Source organism: Schistocerca gregaria, chromosome 8 (assembly GCF_023897955.1).
Source record: "Schistocerca gregaria isolate iqSchGreg1 chromosome 8, iqSchGreg1.2, whole genome shotgun sequence".
Classification (NCBI taxonomy): Eukaryota; Metazoa; Arthropoda; class Insecta; order Orthoptera; family Acrididae; genus Schistocerca; species Schistocerca gregaria.
The window spans coordinates 204,299,617-204,321,958 of NC_064927.1; the positions used below are offsets into that span (position 1 = coordinate 204,299,617).

Consider the following 22,342-nt stretch of genomic DNA (forward strand, 5'->3'; position numbering starts at 1 on the left):
TCTTCCTTCTCATCCCATCCAGTAAGCTTCCCCTAACTCAGGATTGTGGGCAACTTTTTCAAACCCTCCCCACTTCCTAAACCTCTCCAGTCCTTTATCTCCATACCTATTCCTTCTCCTTCAAACCTTGGAAATTTCCTACCTTTATATGTGTTTGTTCTGCTGCTGCCGTTTGGACAGCAGATTTTTTAAATCTATATTATGTATTGTCTTTTGTAAGACAAAAGGAACAATCTCTGAAAATTTCATGCTGCGTATTAAATATGCTGTAATCATTGCACCAATTTGCTAAAATACTAAAGATACTCGAATATAATTACTGAAAACTCGCTGACTGTCGAGCTGTATAGAGTGCTTGACTAGGAAACAAAATCTTAAATTCATTTTGTGCTTATGTATCCTCACCGTGTTTCTTCCTCAGTCAAGTTTATAATAATGAAATGTGTGCGGGGTGGCCTAAAAGTTATAATAGATTTCTGTCTTCTACTCAGATATGTTTCAGTAAGTGTTTTTTTTTTTCAGAAAAAAATTATTTACAATTTATGAAAAGCTTTATCATAAGAAAATCATATGATAAGAAGTAAAAACATGTAACAAATAATTTTTTTCAAGTTTTTAGAAAATTGATGAATTCGAGATTTAATGGATAACTGGTAGTATCCACTACCTGGTAAAATATATACTGGAACTGATTTCAAATCCCAGAATGACAATCCTGATTTTGGCATATAGTAAAAGTCAAAACATCCATTTTGCAGAACCATGTTTAATTTTCTCCACTAGCTGTGTGCATTTGAGCTAGTATGCCAAGTTTAATGCTGATAACGTTAAACCTTAGCCTTTCCATTTTTTAAAGAATATAAATGAGAAAATATGTGTAGTTAGTCATACATATTAAAAGCTAAAACTTAGTATGAATTGTATTGAAAGATGATATCTGATTCATTGACACTTTGGTAAATGGAAATAATTTTTGAAAATAGAAGGATAAATCATCCAAAATGAGAAACAGGTTGTATGTAGAAAAGAAACGGAGAATAGCAATAGCAAAGATTCTTGTGAACACCTCCTTGTTATCTTTTTATAATGTATAATGTGTATCTCTTGATCCTTATAATTTTGTTTGATTCAGTTTCACTATATTTATTTTGCTGGTGATTCAATAAAGAGTAAAATAATCAATTTTTTGATTATTTATCTTGACATTAGTTCTATCAGTATTAAATTATAATGACTATTCTTAGATATGGGATAAATAGCTGGAGTTTTGGTAGCAGTTTCAGCAGAAGATTTGTCTTATACATTTCTCATGTTTCACATAACTATATTAAGATTTTTAATTTAATAAGTAAAGAAACTATACTTCTCTGACATAATTCAGGCACTTTTGTTTTTTCTCTTTTTGTCATTCACATCACATTCTTGGGGAAATATTACTCTGTATTTCAGGGCAGTAACGGAGGATCTTGTTAGAAGAGCTGAAAAAGCTGGCTTCAAAGCACTTGTTCTGACTGTTGATGCGCCCATGTTTGGAATACGTGATGCAGACATTCGTAATAAATTCTCTCTTCCTCCTCACCTGATGTAAGTACAGAGTGTATCATAACAATTGAATGAAATTTTCTAAATGATAACACTATCACCATTTATCTTTCCTTTTATTTTATTCTGGACACTAATGCAATTTTCACTCGGTATCCATTTTCAAATGATACATTATTATGCTATGGTACTCACATTGCATGCTGCCACTCGTGTCAAGAACATAATGTGCAACATCATGTCAACATCCATTCAGATCAGCATCTGCCAATTGAGAGCTAATGCTAGTTTGATATACCATATAAGTGGTGCTGACATGATGTTTTCTAACTTCTCCTACTCAGTTGCCCATTTTAACAAGTCCATTTTTTAACACAGAAAATAATTCTTCAAAACAATCATAGCAATTATTTATTTTGTAAAGAAAAAAGTCCAACTGTATCCTTTCAAAAGCAAGGAAAAAAAATTATTTTGCAGGTGGAAAGTGATTGTAATGTGGGAGAATATGTTGTTAATGAATTTGAACTCTTTCACTGCTTTTGTTATTCAGTCATGTACATACATACTAGCAACTAATACGTGGAAGCCACCACAGTCCCCATACAGGATGTTCCCATTGCTAATCTTTTTTAAGCCTGTACCCTTCCTTTTAATCTTGTGAAGAGCTGCTACTTTCTGCCCATATTTCTCTAACTCTTTGGTCATATTTTGCGAACTTCCTTGCATGTGCAGGCTGTTTACCTTCCAGGCTCTAAATGAGAAGTCCAGTGTCTCTCATTGTGTCTGCTTCCAGTTGAGACAGCTATGATTCTGAGGATTCTGTACACTGTGTTGACCCATCTATCTTTTGCATTAGTGGGGAGGTAATCCCTGCACAGCTCTTAACCAGGAAGACAAGTGGCGTAAAGTTTAGATGCCCATCCTCCCCTAGAGACATTGTCTTCTCCACAGCTTTTGACTTGCCCATGGGGTGTTTTGCTCCATCTCGATTATTTTATTTCCTCAGTACCCACTACATCCAATTAGAGATCCTCAATCCACCACCTGAGGAGGTGCCCTATTGGGGGCTAGCAACTCCACACAGTAAATACTAAGATAAAGTGTGCTCCCTGCCACCGTTGGATAAGCAGCTGCAGCAGCAAGTCGTATACTCCTAGCTCACTCATTTGTTACATAGTTTAATTCTTAATTTCTTTGCGTGTTTTTGATACTTGCATTGTTTAATTCATAAATTTCGGGCATATTATAGTATTTGAGAGTTGTAGGATCGCATTTTAGTACCTGTATAGTGTAAAATCGCATAGTCTCCTTCCACCGCCGAGCAGTGTGTCAGCAGTGCGCAAGTAGCAGCATTACTGCATTTACTAGGCAATCTTGTATTTTAATAACATTTTAAATTTTGTGTCGATTTGTTTGTGCTCTCTGTAGATTAGTTCAGACGTTCTTTGCACAACAGTTTTTAGCATGGATACGGACTGCAGCTGCTGTGTTCGGATGCATCCCTTCGCTCCCAGCTTCAGGCAGTGTTGGCTTCGGTCACACAGCTTGAGGCTGTTGCCAATGGGCATCACTGTGGGGGTCCGGCTGGGGGTTTGTCGGGGACGGCAAGCTCGTCCCCTGCATCCCCCGATCGGACTACGACTGTGGTTGCCCGGGATACTGCCCCCATTGAGGCTGATCCCTCACCTGTGGTAGAGTGGGAGGTCGTCTCGAGGTGTGGCAGGGGGCGAAAGACATTCCAGAGGGCTGAACAGAAGGCGTTTCCAGTTTGTCTGATGAACCGGTTTCAGGCTCTGTCTCAGGCTGATACTGATCTTCGGCCAGACATGGCTGCTTGTCCTGTTCCGGAGGTTACCCCTCAGTCTGCAAGATCCGGGCAGTCGCAGAGGGTGGGCTTACTGGTAGTTGGGAGCTCCAACGTCAGGCGCGTAATGGGGCCCCTTAGGGATATGGCAGCAAGAGAGGGGAAGAAAACCAATATGCACTCCGTGTGCATACCGCAGGGAGTCATTCCAGATGTGGAAAGGATCCTTCCGGATGCCATGAAGGGTACAGGGTGCACTCATCTACAAGTGGTCGCTCATGCCGGCACCAATGATGTGTGTCGCTATGGATCGAAGGAAATCCTCTCTGGCTTCCGGCGGCTATCTGATTTGGTGAAGACTGCCAGTCTCACTAGTGGGATGAAAGCAGAGCTCACTATTTGCAGCATCGTTGACAGGACTGACTGCGGACTTTTGATACAGAGCCGAGTGGAGGGTCTGAATCAGAGGCTCAGACGGTTCTGCGACCGTGTGGGCTGCAGATTCCTTGACTTGCGCCATAGGGTGGTGGGGTTTCAGGTTCCGCTGGATAGGTCAGGAGTCCACTACATGCAACAAGCGGCTACACGGGTAGCAGGGGTTGTGTGGCGTGGGCTGGGCGGTTTTTTAGGTTAGATGGCCTTGGGCAAGTACAGAAAGGGCAACAACCTCAAAGGGTGCGGGGCAAAGTCAGGACATGCGGGGACCAAGCAGTAATCGGTATTGTAATTGTAAACTGTCGAAGCTGCATTGGTAAAGTACCGGAACTTCAAGTACTGATAGAAAGCACCGAAGCTGAAATCAATATAGGTACAGAAAGCTGGCTAAAGCCAGAGATGAATTCTGCCGAAATTTTTACAAAGGTACAGATGGTGTTTAGAAAGAATAGATTGCATGCAACCGGTGGTGGAGTGTTCGTCACTGTTAGTAGTAGTTTATCCTTTAGTGAAGTAGAAGTGGATAGTTCCTGTGAATTATTATGGGAGGAGGTTACACTCAACAACCGAGCTAGGTTAATAATTGGCTCCTTTCACCGACCTCCCGACTCTGCAGCATTAGTGGCAGAACAACTGAGAGAAAATTTGGAATACATTTCACATAAATTTTCTCAGCATGTTGTAGTCTTAGGTGGAGATTTCAATTTACCAGATATAGACTGGGACACTCAGATGTTTAGGACGGGTGGTAGGGACAGAGCATCGAATGACATTATACTGAGTGCACTATCCGAAAAATAATTTGAGCAATTAAACAGAGAAAAGACTCATGGAGATAACATCTTGGACCTATTGATAACAAACAGACCCGAACTTTTTGACTCTGTATGTGCAGAACAGGGAATCAGTGATCATAAGGCCGTTGCAGCATCCCGGAATATGGAAGTTAATAGGAATAAAAAAAAAAGGGAGGAAGGTTTATATGTTTAGCAAGAGTAATAGAAGGCAGATTTCAGACTACCTAACAGATCAAAACGAAAATTTCTGTTTCGACACTGACAATGTTGAGTGTTTATGGAAAAAGTTCAAGGCAATCGTAAAATGCGTTTTAGACAGATATGTGCCGAGTAAAATTGTGAGGGACGGGAAAAACCCACTGTGGTACAACAACAAAGTTAGGAAACTACTGCGAAAGCAAAGAGAGCTTCACTCCAAGTTTAAACGCAGCCAAAACCTCTCAGACAAACAGGAGCTAAACAATGTGAATTCGAAAGTAAAATTCTATGTACCGACTTGACAGAAAATCCTAGGAAGTTCTGGTCTTACGTGAAATCAGCACATCCAGACACTCCGGGATGACAATGGCATTGAAACAAAGGATGACACGCGTATGCTGAAATACGAAACACCTTTTTCCAAAGCTGTTTCACAGAGGAAGACGGCACTGCAGTTCCTTCTATAAATCCTCGCTCAAACGAAAAAATGGCTGACATCAAAATAAGTGTCCAAGGAATAGAAAAGCAACTGGAATCACGCAACAGAGGAAAGTCCACTGGACTGACGGGATACCAATTCATTTCTACACAGAGTACGCGAAAGAACTTGCCCCCCTTCTAACAGCCGTGTACCACAAGTCTCTAGAGGAACTGACGGTTCCAAAGATTGGAAAAGAGCGCAGATAGTCCCAGTCTTCAAGAAGGATCGTTGAGCAGATGCGCAAAACTATAGACCTATATCTCTGACGTCAATCTGTTGTAGAATTTTAGAACATGTTTTTTGCTCAAGTATCATGTCGTTTTTGGAAACCCAGAATCTACTCTGTAGGAATCAACATGGACTCTGGAAACAGCGATCATGTGAGACCCAACTCATTTTATTTGTTCATGAGACCCAGAAAATATTAGATACAGGCTCCCAGGTAGATGCCAATTTTCTTGACTTCCGGAAGGCGTTCGATACAGTTCCACACTGTCGCCTGATAAACAAAATAAGAGCCTACGGAATATCAGACCAGTTGTGTGGCTGGATTGAAGAGTTTTTAGCAAACAGAACACAGCATGTGGTTATCAATGGAGAGACATCTACAGACGTTAAAGTAACATCTGGCGTGCCACCGGGGAGTGTTATGGGACCATTGCTTTTCACAATATATATAAATGACCTAGTAGATAGTGTCGGAAGTTCCATGCGGCTTTTCGCTGATGATGCTGTAGTATGCAGAGAAGTTGCAGCATTAGAAAATTGTAGCGAACTGCAGGAAGATCTGCAGCGGATTGGCACTTAGTGCAGGGAGTGGCAACTGACCCTTAACATAGACAAATGTAATGTATTGCGAATACATAGAAAGAAGGATCCTTTATTGTATGATTATATGATAGCAGAACAAACACTGGTAGCAGTTACTTCTGTAAAATATCTAAGAGTATGCGTGCGGAACGATTTGAAGTGGAATGATCATATAAAATTAATTGTTGGTAAGGTGGGTACCAGGTTGAGATTCATTGGGAGAGTCCTTAGAAAATGTAGTCCATCAACAAAGGAGGTAGCTTACAAAACACTTGCTCGACCTATAGTTAAGTATTCCTCATCAGTGTGAGATCCGTACCAGGTCGGGTTGACAGAGGAGATAGAGAAGATCCAAAGAAGAATGGCGCGTTTCGTCACAGGGTTGTTTGGTAACCGTGATAGCGTTACAGAGATGTTTAACAAACTCAAGTGGCAGACTCTGCAAAAGAGGCGCTCTGCATCGCGGTGTAGCTTGCTCGCCAGGTTTCGAGAGGGTGCGTTTCTGTATGAGGTATCGAATATATTGCTTCCCCCTACTTATACCTCCTGAGGAGATGACGAATGTAAAATTAGAGAGATTAGAGCGCACACGAAGGCTTTCAGACAGTCGTTCTGAAAGGGAGGTAATGACAGTGGCACATAAAGTGCCCTCCGCCACACACCGTTGGGTGGCTTGCAGAGTATAAATGTAGATGTAGATGTAGATAATTTAAATGACCTTCCAAGAATCACTACAGATCTCATATCAAAATATGTACAATTAAACGATATTGTAGACCCCAGAATATGCCTAGAATGATCTGGTGAAACATGTTTGATAAACACAAATAAAATATTTGGTTGCAGAAGATGGAATTTTTTTCTTATGTACAGGAATGTGATAAAGCACAAGCTGATTGTAGAATTATAGTTTGTTGAGACCTTAAGGCTGACTTCTGTCAGAAAGTACTGATCAAAGGCACCTAAAGTTATTGATGTCCAGCTTCTTTGGATTATTTGCCACACTGAAGTCTCGGTATGGATTGAAGGACATAGTACAACATCAACTGACAAGTTCTTTTTAGATCCAAGAAGTTACAGTGATTTAGATGTGACACCAGCTGTCAATGGTTTGTTTGACTATGGTTGTCAAATGTTAACAGTAAAATATACTGACCAGTTAGGCACAGATAACAGAAGAGACCTGCTGTATTGCAGTGTTTAGACAGAAATTATGGGGCAAATAAGGTTGATGGAAAAAACTTTTAACTCTTTCTTCCACATATTTCTACAGACTTTTGAGCATTGTTTCCCACTGAAACAAATAATGGCAAAATTGAACAGAAACAAGGAACATGACACGTGGAGCCCCACAAGAATCAGTACTAGGCCCACTCATGTTCTTGACCTACATAAATAAACTTCCAAAGAGTTTAAAGTACAGTTCAAAACCTGCACTATTTGCTGATGACACAAGCATACTACCCAGGAGCTCAGACACATTTCTGATGATAACTGGACAGGCCTTCAAGTGGTTCAACTAACAGTTCAAATCTCAACAAAGACTCATATCACGCAGGTTTCAAACAAGCAATAGCAGCACTGGAAGTAAACATTAACGGCTGTGCATTAAATTAAACCACAGGAAACATCCTTATGTTCCAGCTGGAAAAAGCCTAAAACCCACAGACTCTCAGTTCAGCATTTTTCGCATGTAGAAGCATCTCTCACTGTGTTGAGCTAGGGACAAGGGTGGTGGCTTATTTTGCACACTTCTATTCCTTGCTGTGTTACGGAATTATTTTCTGGGGTAGTGGGCCTACACTAAATTTAATGTTTATTCTGCAGAAGCAAGCAGTAAGTCTGTAAGGAAGATAATGATACTTCTGGATATTGGAATTCTTACACACACATCAGACAATCAGTTTTGTTACTAACAATAAAAATCAGTTTTGAACTGAACTGTGATGTAAACAAAAGGCAAAAATAATTTTCATGAAGACTTGCATTCTTATCTAGGGTGCAGAATGGAGATATGAACTTTGGCACATAGGTATTTGACAAGCTCCCATCTAACACAAAGCAAGGAACTATGAATCCTACCTGCTCAAAAGAAAATTAAAAAAATATTTCATTAGCCACACTTTTTTACAGATTATTTGAATATCTAGACTGAAAAGTTCTGGTAGCTACATGATGAGTATTTGTGTATTTTAAACAGAACTTAGTATTTACATATGTAGCTAACTACTTCCTTTGGAAGACATCAGTACACTCAAGTAAATATTATGCTATCAGCAAAACATAATAAACAACTATTTAGTATGGCTGAGGTGACAGAAGCTTTTTCTTGGTAGCAGCTTTATTTCCAGTTTACTTATTAAATTTAGATGGCATAATCATAATAACATAAACTAGTACAGTGACACTTTATTGTCAACACAGTATACAAATTGAGGTTCTAAAATTTGATCATCTTATTTTAATGTTGACCTTGATCATTCCACATCCCTAAAGATTATCCTCCTCGATGGTATCTACAGAACATGATGGATGGATAGTGAAGTGTGATGTGGCATTTTTATGAAATGACATATTACGTTTCAAGGCTTCCTTGACAAAGAAAGATGTTTGTGATGTTCATTAGGAAGTATGTGTCAGGACATCCCACTGTGAGAGACATTGTTACAGTATGTGCAGCTGGGAGAACGTGAACCTATCACATCTGCAAGGCAGGATTGGTGTGTGTTTCTAGCTGCTGTATAGGGCCATTTGTTTCTTGGTATTATGGATTTAAGGTGTCTAGAAGACAAGCAGAAAAAGAGAACAGATCATGACTGGAATAGAAACCATGGCAAATATCAAATTGGTTTCTGTAAATAAATTTCTTCTCTTGATTTTATCCAAGCAACATCAGTTTAAAAAAGAAAATCTGCAACTCTCTTTGTACATGACACTGTTTTTGCAAGAGAAAGTGTGAATACAGAAGGTTTAACGTTCAGTCGTTTACACCATTCAAGTTGCTTGGAAGACTTTTTAGCACCCACCCATGCATGAGGTGACAAAGTCCAGTGAAGAATGATGTAACACTGTTGGCAAACACCAAGCATGGTGACTGAGAAAAAAATTATTACATAATTCTACTAACATCTAAGATCAAGTGGTTATGGACTGCACACAAGAAGTGTGACATGGATGCCATACCGAAAAACAATCACTGTGTGTCAGTGGCAGAATGAAATAATGATTCTAGCTTCTTATAATATTTTTTCCGATTTTGTAAGAGAATTAAAAGTACAGGATTAGAACACTAAACCTTCTTCAGCACTGTCTTCTTTACCTCAATCAGTTGTACCTCATCTGACATTCATTAGTATGACTTGTTTTTCCATGTATATGAAGCATTGTGCTACAATTATTTGCAGTTTATACCTCTCATTTCTTCCACATCATTCCTATCATCAACAGTATAATATATACTTCCAGGAATAAAACACTGGCGCTATCTGGTGATACTTGGACATGCAATTCATGCCACTCTTGTCATATTATTTCTAGATACAGTAGTTTACAAGTTGACTTAATATTGTTTAATCTGATTTTGCAAAAAAGAAATTTGCAGTTGCAAGAAGACTGAGGTTTAATGTCCCTTGAACAGTAATTTGCAGTTGCTGTCTTGTTTGTCTAACTTGTCCTTCTTCTGGGACCACAATGCTTTGCAGTATTGCCCATTTTTCCAGCCCTCCTTATTCTCAAATGTTTCTGGTTGCACTGAACAGCTTAATCTTTCTTGCCATCCATCCATAATACTTTTCTTCCTGTAATTATGCAGAAGTCTAGCTAGTGGTCTTAAATCAAAGAGGACTAAATTAACTAGGAAAACTGTTAAGAGCACAGGACAGAGAAACTTAAGGGCAAGGTGACAAGTATACTACGGTATTATTACACTGTAGCAACCCTGACATAGGTTGAGAAAAATCTGTTATCAGCAGAAACCAAAATAAGTTCTTACTGCCATTAATGTGTTAATCTGTCCACCCCTGGTAGCTGAGTGGTCAGTGTGACGGGTTCAGTTCCTGGCTCGGCCGGAGATTTTCTCCACTCAGGGACTGGGTGTTGTGTTGTCCTTATCATTGTTATTTCATCCCCATAGACACACAAGACGCTGAAGTGGCGTCAACTCAAAAGACTGGCACCAGACGAACGGTCTACCAATGTGAGGCCCTAGCCACACGCCACTTCCATTCCCATGTGTTAATCTGCCTTTCATCTTTTTCTGTCTTTGCTATAGAAAGCTACAATGCATTTGTAATGTTTTTTTTCAGTTCATAAAATTGTCAATGTAACATTCATTTTATGATGATGTAAATAAAATAGAAAGAAACTTCCACATGGGAAAAATATATTAAAAACAAAGGTTCCAAGACTTACCAAGCGTGAAAGTGCCGGCAGACAGGCACAATGAACAAAACACACAAACACACACACAGAATTGCTAGCTTTCGCAACCGATGGTTGCTTCTTCAGGAAGGAGAGGGAAAGACGAAAGGATGTGGGTTTTAAGGGAGAGGGTAAGGAGTCATTCCAATCCCGGGAGCGGAAAGACTTCCCTTAGGGGAAAAAAGGACGACAGGTGTACACTCGCGCGCACACACACACACACACACACACACACACACACACACACAAACACACACACATATCCATCCGTACATACACATGTACGGATGGATATGTGTGTGTGTGTGTGTGTGTGTGTGTGTGTGTGTGTGTGTGTGAGTTTACACCTGTCTTTTTTTCCCCTAAGGGAAGTCTTTCCGCTCCCGGGATTGGAATGACTCCTTACCCTCTCCCTTAAAACCCACATCCTTTCGTCTTTCCCTCTCCTTCCTGAAGAAGCAACTATCGGTTGCGAAAGCTAGTAATTCTGTGTGTGTGTTTGTGTGTTTTGTTCATTGTGCCTGTCTGCCGGCGCTTTCACGCTTGGTAAGTCTTGGAACCTTTGTTTTTAATATAACATTCATTTTATTTTGACTCAAATAACGATATAGACAATATGCTGCTAAATATTGATATTATCAAATATAATTATGCTACTACTTCAATTCAGTGAAATGTGTTTAATTCTGCAAAATTGCAGAACAAAACCTCTTCACACAATTGTTTCTCAATTTCAGGTTGGCTAACTTTAAAGGAGTGTTTGCTGACAGTGTTCAGTCATCTGGTGGCTCAGGGATTAATGAATATGTCAAAAACATGTTTGATGCATCATTAACTTGGAATGATGTTAAGTGGCTGAAAAGGCAAGTTATTTTGCAACTCTGTTTGTTCTTCTTTGGGAATAAATTGTAAGGTGTTTAGTTAAAAGATCACTGTTAATCAATTAAATTTAGGAACTAGCTGTTTTGAATAAACATTCTCACACTTTTTTTGTAACCACATCTCTTTCAGAAAGAAATTTAGCAACTATTTTAGAATCGATCCAAAATTTATCACAGACAGAGCTTAGTTCTGGCCTCGCACTGTAATAAGGTGGAGTGATTTTATTTTACTGTTTATCTTTGGCTCATACCAATGCATTCCCGTAAAATTTGGATACTTTCTGTTCAATCTGACATTGCCATTAGCAGTACAAAACATCATGCACTCAAAGTAGACTTCAAGTTAAAGATGGCATTCTGCATTTGTTATAGAAGTTTGTAAGAAAAGCAGTTTCTGTAATATAGCACCATCTAAATTTTCAAGCATGTGATTATGTCTGTTCAACTTATATTAAACTCTAACCTTTATCAAAATTGTGGGACATCCAGCAATGGGAGATACTCATGTAATTGCACATTTTAAATGGTCTGCAGTGCTGCTGGGCAGACACAAAAGTTTTTGTCTCTTCAAATCATAGATAAAATTTGATATATTTTTTATATGTGTCTTAATTAAAATAAAATTTAGCACATGAAAACCTTGGTCTATATGCACTTTCAGATTGATGTTGTTAACATTTGTTATTAGGTTTCACCAAAAGGAACTTTGAAACCACTTATGAATTCCAGCACCAAGGCATTTTAGTGTATAGCTTTTTCTCATTACTATATGTAATGTAGATGAAGGACAAATATCTTCTTTTCAGTCATCAGTTCATTTCAACGTGATTCTGTCTAATTCTTTCCATAATATTTGTTTATTGCTTCATCATGTGTGGCAACTTATTATGTGGTCCTCAAAACACATACACCAAAGATTCTCATTTAACACATTCCACACCACACAAACATACATTTGTTGTGTAGTGAATTAATGCTGTGCTTCACCAGTACTGAACATTTTACTTGATGATATGACTAAACAGGTGAAAGTGTGCTTCACAAACCATCAGCTGCATCAGATCACTACCCGCAAGGTCTCGACAATAATTATTTAGTTAGATGGTCATCACAAAATATTGCACAATTAGCACTTTATATGGATGCAATCTTTAAGTTTTGTAATTGAATTTTCTTTTAGTTCACCAGGGGCAATTAGTGTATTTGATTGTTGGGCAAATATGACGTGCACTCTCCCATTTTCATGTGGTATACACACAATTTATAGAGTTGACATGCCTTTTATTGTGTATGCATATGTGTGAAAATAGTTCTACACACTACTGTGTTATGGCTGGGAGTGTGCCCATGATGACACGCAGTGCACTATCATAAAACCCGAAAATGTATTCTCATGGTTCATCTGTTGTTGCGGGTATTTCCATAACAAATGGTTGATGCATAGCATCCTACAGCAACTGTATAATCAAAACAGTATCATCAACATAGTCATTCATTCTCTTCTCATACCTTCCATTGCTTGTAGCCACTGGCACTACCAACTCTATGAACTCCCCATACCTTTTTCTAGGCCCTGTAATTGCATAAAACTACTAGCTTCATGTGTGAATGACATTTACTAGCCTGATTACTACTTGTTTGGATTTCCAGCATCACATCATTGCCCATTGTAGTGAAAGGAATTTTAACAGCAGAGGATGCAGTTATGGCTGTTGACAGTGGTGTTGATGCAATACAGGTTTCCAACCATGGAGCTCGTCAACTAGACTGTACTCCAGCACCTGTGAGTCTTTCAAGTACTTATGTCTAACAAATTAGTCATATTTCTGTTTACTCCACATATTTGAGTGCATTTCGCAATGTGAACGTTTTCATAAGTCCTTAAACACACTCAAGTTACTTCTTTTAAAGCCTGTCTGCGACAAATTCTCATACAGTTTTATATGTCATTGGAGATGCTCTCTACTGACAATAGCACCTCTTAAAAACTGAATGTGTTCTTGAGATATATCAGCTGTAATATCAAATAACATTTTTGTAAATTAAAATGTGCTGCTATTTTCAGTGTCACTCTATACTCATGAGCATCTGAGTTATACTTACCTAGCCAGTAACATGTAGCATACCCTTTTGCACTCATGAGTACAATTACTTGTCACAGCAAAGACTTCACTTCTGACAGTCAAGCACCGCCTGAAACTAAGTGCAATTGGTTGAATTTGGGTTCAAACGCCTGCATGTTTGTGGATCATTCCCCAAACTATTTGGATACTGAAGTGACCAAGTAAGTCATGTCACCGAAAGTACAGTGTCCCGTATGTATGGTGTGTGGGTTTTGAGGCAGAAATCAAAAGAATGAGGGAACACAATCACCGAGAGAAATATTGTATTATGCTAAACTTTGGTACTGAGTGTCCTTTTTGAAATCACATACAAGTCCTTGGAAAAGCCAGGACTAGTGAGACACTATACACATAAGTCTTAAAGTCAATTCTAATGTACTACTTTCATAGAGAAAGTTGTGACTGCACTATGACAATCTTCAACTGCTGCTAACTGGAGTTACTCGACAAATGGGCAAGAACTCGGCTAGAACTGCAGTTGGGTGGTCTCTTACCCATGTGATCATTAGTGCCTGTGGTGCCTCACCTCAGAGGGCGTGGCACACATGCGACCCATGGATAGGCAGCACCGGTTGCTGTCAAAGAACAGCAGAAGCCCTCTAGCGCCAACCTCTGTACACAAAATATTGCCCCCTGTGCAGTTTCAGCTGGCTATGAGGCCACATGTACCATTTGAGAATGATGGTATGATGCACTATCTTGCTGAAGGTACAGGTCTCCTGTAGAATACTATAGGCTAGGCTCTTTCAGCTTACATGGGCACTGGTGTGCAGTGAAATTGTATTCCACTGACCAACTAAAGAGCCCATGGGTGCACATGCACAGCCTGCATACAATACAGCTGTCTAGCAGGAAGCACACTAACTACTCCTGTCTAAGAGCATAATTAGATGGGGGAAGGCAGGTACCCTTGCCCTATACAGCAGCATTGAAACAGCCTGCCATAGATGATGGCACATGTAATGAGGTCCAATTTCATCCCATTTATACATCTCCCATTGAGAATATTTCTAGTACCTGTCTGAATGGTGAACTATTGGCAAGTGAGATGCATTACCTCAAATGGTTTTCAATTTACATTTATCCTACAGCTTTTTTTCCCGTATTTTGAGCTCCAGTGATGGTGTTCTTGTGTCCATGCTAATCTCTTCATGTGGTAAGCAGAGGTAAGGATGAAACTTCCCGGCAGATTAAAACTGTGTGCTCGACCGAGACTCGAACTCGGGACCTTTGCCTTTCGCGGGCAAGTCCTCTACCATCTGAGCTACCGAAGCACGTCTCACGCCTGGTACTCACAGCATTACTTCTGCCAGTATCTCATCTCCTACCTTCCAAACTTTACAGAAGTTCTCCTGCGAACCTTGCAGAACTAGCACTCCTGAAAGAATGGATACTGCGGAGACATGGCTTAGCCACAGCTTGAGGGATGTTTCCAGAATGAGATTCCCATTCTGCAGCAGAGTGTGCGCTGATATGAAACTTCCTGGCAGATTAAAACTGTGTGCCCGACCGAGACTCGAACTCGGGACCTTTGCCTTTCGCGGGCAAGTGCTCTACCACCTGAGCTACCGAAGCACGACTCACGCCCGGTACTCTCAGCATTACTTCTGCCAGTATCTCATCTCCTACCTTCCAAACTTTACAGAAGTTCTCCTGCACAGGAGAACTTCTGTAAAGTTTGGAAGGTAGGAGACGAGATACTGGCAGAAGTAATGCTGAGAGTACCGGGCGTGAGTCGTGCTTCGGTAGCTCAGATGGTAGAGCACTTGCCCGCGAAAGGCAAAGGTCCCGAGTTCGAGTCTCGGTCGGGCACACAGTTTTAATCTGCCAGGAAGTTTCATATCAGCGCACACTCCGCTGCAGAGTGAGAATGTCATTCTAGAGGTAAGGATGGTCACCACACTCATAGCATTCAACTTCGCTCATGAAGCCCTCCACTTCCTGATGTTCGCCTTCCATTAGGACATTCCTGCAGTCAATCAGTTTAGTGCTTTCCGAGTCACATACAGCAGATGAAAGCCCACAGCAGACTTCTCTTTGTGTTTTCCCACCCCTTTCGATTAATGAATTTCCTCATAGCTGCATTTGGCAAGTTCCAGGTGCTGTAAATTGCTGATTTTGTGCGTATGAAGCTTCTACTTAATCTCAACCCAGCTTTTTGTGGTTTGTATCCAAACAGAGGATGTCTGGGATAAATTTCCTAATTCTCCGCCCCCCCCCCCCCCCATTTCTGCGACTGCTCTTCTGCAGGTGTCAGGCGGCAAAATACCCATACTTTGATAAGTTTTACTGACAGGAGTCACAAAGCATCCAGTCTCATTCGGTGCCATGCCCACCTGCTTGGCATGCATGGAATTTTGCCAAACTGGTGCTGCATATTCTGCTGCAAAGAAAAATATTGCCAGTACAGATGTACAGAGCACATATGTAGGTGAGCCCCAGGCAGTGCCAGTAAGTTTACAGATGATGATGTTCTGGCCAGATACTTTTAGCTTTGTTTCTTGCAATGATCGTGGAATATGAGACTACAATCACTCCCAGGTATTCTGGAATATCATAGCGGCATAATTGTTGTCCTTTGCAGATAATATTTACCTTCTTCCTTGCTTCCTGTTTTCTCAGATGAAAGACACAGAGCAGCATCTTTCTGGGATTTTGTGTTGAACAGCACTGAAATGGCAAATGATGGTTTGGACTGTGGTTCCTCTATCCAATGCTATAATCTATTACAGTTTATGATGACCAGTCATCAACATGATGTAGCCTGTGGCAGCTGGTGTGTACTCACTATACACTCTTGACTTGGTGGTATGCAAAGAGCTCAGTGCCCGCATGGCTGCAGAGATGGAGTGATACATGGTTCTGGATAAGATCTAAAAGGGACATTACACGACGATCCGCTGCGAACGGTACTGGTCTAGCACGGCAGCCTTCTGGCAGTAGAATGGTTGAAACTGTGAAAATAAGCAGACACATTATCCACATGCTAGAATAGAGCAGTTATAAACTATCGTCAATCCACGCATGCGCACTAGGCAGCAATAGCTCATGCATGCCTAGAAGGGGGTACCACAGTGCTTTCTGTTTGTTATTTGCTTATTATTTCAGATTTTTGTATTGGGGATTTCTGCATTTTTTAAGTAAGTAGGTTTTTATGAATGCAGATTTTTTTTGTGGCCAGTGGACTTTCTTTTATACTAGTTGTTTGTGAAAGCATTTTTTTTATTGATTTCTTCATCAAAGAAATGAAATGAAGAAAAGAAGCATTAAGTGTTTTAATTTAAACATACAGTAAGGAAAAGTGTATGTATGACCTATTGTATCATAATAAGGTACGTCGGCAATCATGTACTTCCGAGTAATATGAATATAACATTCGGCGATTTGCGATGTATATCGTAATGCCTTAGTTTATGAAAGTTCGTTTGATTTGATTGTCTCTCTTGCTTTATTTCAGCATGCCAGGAAAGAGAAACTGGCAAAGAAGGCGAAAGAGTCCGTGCAGTTTTGCCCAATGCGACGGATGAGCACTGCGAAACTCTGACTGGCACATATATATTTCAGACATGGAAAAATAACACACGTGCACCTTAATATACTGGTCCTTGAAAGAGTTGCAAATTGCAGTACATACAGTCACACCAACTTCTGAAATGGTAGGCTGCGTGAGTCTGTGGCTAAAAGCCAGACTCTTAAAAGATTCTTCAGTCGCCAGGAAATGTAACATTACAACCAGCCTGCAACATAACAGGGCATGTACTGATATTTTATCAGTGATCTAAGCTGGTATGATCACAAAACATATGTTTAATTCTTAATTTCAAGGAGGTCAGCTAGCCTCTCTCATGACTGTGTTACACTTGCTAATTCCATCTTATATCACAGACAACAGCTTCTTGAAACAGGCCATGTCGGTTCTCACAAAGTTCCAAAATTCTTGCAGATCTTGGGGCCTCAGTACTTTCATAAGAAGTGAATATATTCCCCTGCCTTCATTCCTTCTTTTCAGTCAGGGCCAGACCCAACAACGTCTGGCTTTTCATTTTCATCTTTGTTCTGCCCTAATCCGAAGATTTATTGTCACTGCCAGGATGATAACTTCAAAAACAAGAGGGTCCTCCATGTGCAAAACGCTGTATAAATGTAAATTTAGATATACATATACCTGTGTAACCCAACATTGTAATATAAAACTAACTGTTGAGTGTGTAATTCAGAACAGTGATAACCTATATATGAGAATAACAATTACTTAATAAATAATGATAAAAAACAATTTCTTACGAAATAGTAAACTTATGCTCACAGAAATAATTTGAATGAATGACATTCCAGTATATCACACAGTCTCCCTTGTGTTATGCATGGTAAAACGAACGACTTGTCAAGAAATCAGACAGTTTTGTTTGTGTTTCCTGTGTTATTACTGTGTACTGCACATGTGTGCCAGGTATATCCCAGATGGATGGTGTAATAGATCGACTTGAACCAGTCTGTAGTTACAGATATGCACGCTTGGGGCACCGGTGCATAGGTGTATGGTGGCTCACGGCACCCTCTGGCTCTGTACATTTCGGGCATCCTGCTCTTCTCTTGACAGTCATGTGGACGACCAGAATGAGGTGTGTCAACTAACAGTAATATGACATTTGCCATGGTGACAGCTGTGCCTTCTACCTGACATAACAGTTGCCTCTCATTCGGTTGCCACGCTTGTAATTAATTAGTGTGTTCTTAATGTTTTTCAAAACAATAAGGGTGATTTAATGATGCTGATAATATCTAGATACACTTTCTACATGCACTGTGTATCTATTAGTCCGGTTCAGCTGGGTTGTGTGTGTTACAGAAATAAACTACAATAATTTGCTAGGGACTTGTGCAATCTCCTTTGATAATAAAATTCATATTGTTTTCTTTTATTTGGGTTTTGAAAATAAAATCTCATTATTATCTGAAATTTCTCTAATTTTAACACATTCACGGTTCATAAATTTGAAGTAGCTTATTTGGGGCTCGAGTTTGATAACAATGCTATGGGCTTTTTAGTTCCATGGGATGGTGCAGACAGCAGTCACACAAAGCGAAAATTTACCTACATTCCTACTCTCAAATTCTTTTCCTGTGAGGACAGCATGTTGGATAATAAGGAGAATATCATACACTGTCTTGTACAGATAACCATTTCAAGTTAAAGAAAGACATCCAAGCAATTCAGAGGTGTGCTGCTAGATTTGTTAGTGGTAATTTTGATCAACATGCAATGGAGACGCTTCATTACCTGAAATAGGAATCCCTAGAGAGGAGACAACGTTCTTTTCACAAAACACAGTCGAAAATATTTAGAGGACAGGCATTTGCTGCTGACTGTGGGATTATTCTCCTGCTGCCAGTGTACATTTCACGTAAAGATAAGCGAAATTAGGGCATGTATGAAGGTACAGAGACAGTCATTTTTTTCTTATTCCACTTGTAAGTGGAATAGGAAAGGAAATGACTAGTAATGGTATGTGGTATCCTCTGCCATGCCCTATAGGCATGTAGATGTAGACTGTTGTATAAGAACCACATGAAAGTTTTTGTAAAGTGTGCTATGAAATACGACAGCACTGAAATGTAAAAAGTAGAAAAGCTGCAAACAAATATCTCTGATCTGTATGTGGAGAGATCACTAGGCATAGAATAGACAAATCAGTGGGAAACAGTCAAACATATCAAAAATGAAGAGTACCAACTGTGCTTTTGAACTGTAGGCGTCAGTGGCATGTGACGGGTGCGGGATAACTAAATGTGGAGTGCGGTTGTGAAGGCCTGTCAGGCACCCAGTGGCGCTAATGAGACAGCATTAGCAGTTAACACAATTATAATTTTGATTTTACAATTTGAATCATCTCCTCTGTGGCAGTGGTGATGACAGCAGAAGCAGCACTCAGTATTGGAACGTGCTGAACCGTTCACCTGAGTAGGCTTGAGGGTATCTGCATGGTACGGATGTTAACACAGCAAAAGTGGTGCTGCACAAGGCCAGGTGGCAAGTGGCAGGTTTTACTCATCCCATCATAACACCAAACAGCTCAATAGCACTGTTTACTAGGGCACATTTGTGGACATCGAAGATGATGTTCCAGCATAAGCTCACAGCAGCTCTGCACAGGACAGTGGTGGCTGTGCAGAGTTAAGTCATAGCCTTTCACCACAGACCATGGAGACTGGTGACTGCTCACAGATGCAAGTCGGGGGATGGGGGTGGGGGGGAGGGGGCAGGAACAGGTAGCACACTTCACCACAACTGTGACATTTTGACAGTGTGCCAGTGGTTATCAGTTTGTAGCCTCTCCTCAGTGAGCAGGTAGTAGAAGACTCCAAGTCTCCACATCAGCAGCTCACAGTGGCCGGACTGGCTGCTGGCTCAAAGGTAGAAGTCATCTGGTGAACGGTAGTCTGCATATCACAGGTTCTACCTTGGAACTGACTCACTGCAACTGAATAAAGGAAGGGCTCAAGGGCCTGAGTATTTGTAGCTGTCTTTTGGGAGTAAAGATGATATCCCTTAGTGAGAATGAATGAAGGTGGCCTAGTTTTCTGGACCTGACAGCATTTTTTACCTCACCACTGTGTTCTAACCTTTCATTTCATTTCAGGCTTTCAGTTTGTTACTTTCTGCGGTGTCAGTGGGCTGAAAGATACTCTTGCATATGATTTGTGTGTTGTTATTCCACTGTGCTTGCTTGACATAATGATATGTTCCCTTCACAGTGATGTCGTACTGCTGCATTGGCAATTCACACACCTCACTCGAGCGAAGTGTAGCAGTGGCCTCGATTATGTGTCACACCATTTGCAGTATGGGCAATCCTGTTCCCTTGACATCTGCCACAGACATTGTGCACGAGCCTACTGTGGTTTGTCTTGGCTCTGCACTGGTCAAGGGAGACTTCAAAAATTTTACATTTGCCCAGGATATTTTTCAGTGGCACAACAGTCCTATATACCCATATAAACTTCCTGATGGTGCAATCTAATGATGACATATTGCAATTTCACCTTGAGCAAGCGGTGTAGGCACAGGAGAGGGCAGGAAGGGGGAACAGAAAGGGATGTGGCTAGAAAAAATCACAGAACTGTGGAACATGTTGGTGCACACAGGGGAATGCATACCAACTTCACAGCGAAGCAGAGAGAAGGATACGTAATGAGTGGAAGGGTAAATAAAGGAAGAAATAGCTGAGCTAAGGGGAAAAGAAATGTACCAGAACCTGTACAGCTTGGATGGGAGCAGAAACTAACATATTTTTTAAAAAATGTTTGTTCTTTTACTGTTTGGTGTAAATACCTTGCAAACAGTACATTATTAAACAAATAAAATGTCTGAAAATATGTAAGGACCTGAAAGCACATGGTAGCTGATAGTGAAGACTGAAAGCAGTGGGGTTGCAGGAACAAACAATATATGACAGGGGTTGTTCTCACCTGTGCCATTCAGTAAAGCTGCTATGGGAAGGGGAAGGGAAGATATTATTTGCTGTTTATTTGTGTCTGCGGTCTTCCAATATTTTAGAAAGGACGTCATTTTCTGTCTGGATTGGTATTCAATGTATTTATTCATCACAATCGCATTGTCAACTTATAATGCCATTATCAAGAGATAGTTCACTATGAAGTGCATAAATGCATCATCCCTGTTAAGATGACACTATCCTTGTGTCATCCATGTTTAACTACTCCATGCGTATAATGAAACAGGAGCCTTCATCATTTATATAATAGAACATAGCATTTTATATAATAATCCATGCCATTTGTGCACATAATTTGCATTGTGTATAGAGCTTTCAAATGTCACACCTGGTGTATGTGCGGTGTGAATTATGAGCATAGATGTCACGTATTCTATGGCAGTTACTACACACAGTACTATATTTGTTTATATAAATGACAAAGACTCCTGTCTTATTATATGCATGAAATATTTAAACACGGATGACACAAGGAAAATGCCCTATTTAAAGGAATGATGCACTGATGTTCTTCAAGGTGAGCTATAATTTGAAAATGGCATTGTAAGCGAAAAAACCACAAATGTGGTGAATAACAGTCCAGGTGGAAAATGTGGTCCTTTCTGGAAACTAAATAGTTACTAAAGCCAAAAACATAATGCTGAGCAGCATGCTCTGCAATTGATTAGTAAAGCTGGTCCCTGAATGTTGATCAGCAGCAGCCATTCGTCCTGGTGCATAACTGGCTTCTGGTCACACAAACGCAAACGAGGGTTGCCCAGTAAGTAATGCACCACATTTTTTTTCTCAGCCGAAAACAATTCTAAAAATGTAAAACATTACGTATGTATTATTTGAAGTATCCTGAGTGAGCGTGCCAAGTTCCTGTCACTTTCGACAGACAGCGTAGCTGCACGACAGTTTAAAAATGGCGTCTGTAGGTGATGTACATTACAAGCAGCATACTGTCATTGACTTCACCACTTAGGAATATTTTCCTATCCATTGCACAGCACAATGAGAGGCACTCAGTCATATCAGAGGATTTGGTTTAAATGTTCCAGTAGTGGAGGAAGTGGATGGTCAGCAGGTGTGAGAGTAGTTTTTGCCTGTGAATACCTTGGCATATGGAAAGAAGAACTGCTTGTCTCTGAAGATGCAATGTCTATGGGAGAGATTTTCAGTATGTAGCACATGGCAACTGCTAGAAGTTGATGTTTTTTGGCTGGTGAAAGGTGAGTTTACTTTGAATAGAAGTTCTTGTGGAGTCACAGGGAATGGAGATGCGCACCACATACCGAGGCCAGATCATAAAGGTGGTAACTATCCAACTGTATGTGCTGCTCTTATATCCTC

The 22,342-nt window shown here is 40.3% G+C and overlaps 1 protein-coding gene across 2 annotated transcripts in view; it reads left to right on the plus strand.

The window, feature by feature from the left end:
- LOC126284135 (uncharacterized) overlaps window positions 1-22,342 on the plus strand; it is a 48,676-nt gene that overhangs the window by 25,651 nt on the left and 683 nt on the right. Inside the window, exons 4-7 of one of the 2 annotated variants that reach the window (XM_049982846.1) lie at window positions 1,450-1,584; window positions 11,224-11,349; window positions 13,018-13,150; window positions 17,990-18,112. In XM_049982846.1, the coding sequence (XP_049838803.1) occupies window positions 1,450-1,584; window positions 11,224-11,349; window positions 13,018-13,150; window positions 17,990-18,112 (517 nt within the window). The remainder of the gene's footprint in view (window positions 1-1,449; window positions 1,585-11,223; window positions 11,350-13,017; window positions 13,151-17,989; window positions 18,113-22,342) is intronic. The other variant, XM_049982847.1, reaches the window with a different exon arrangement.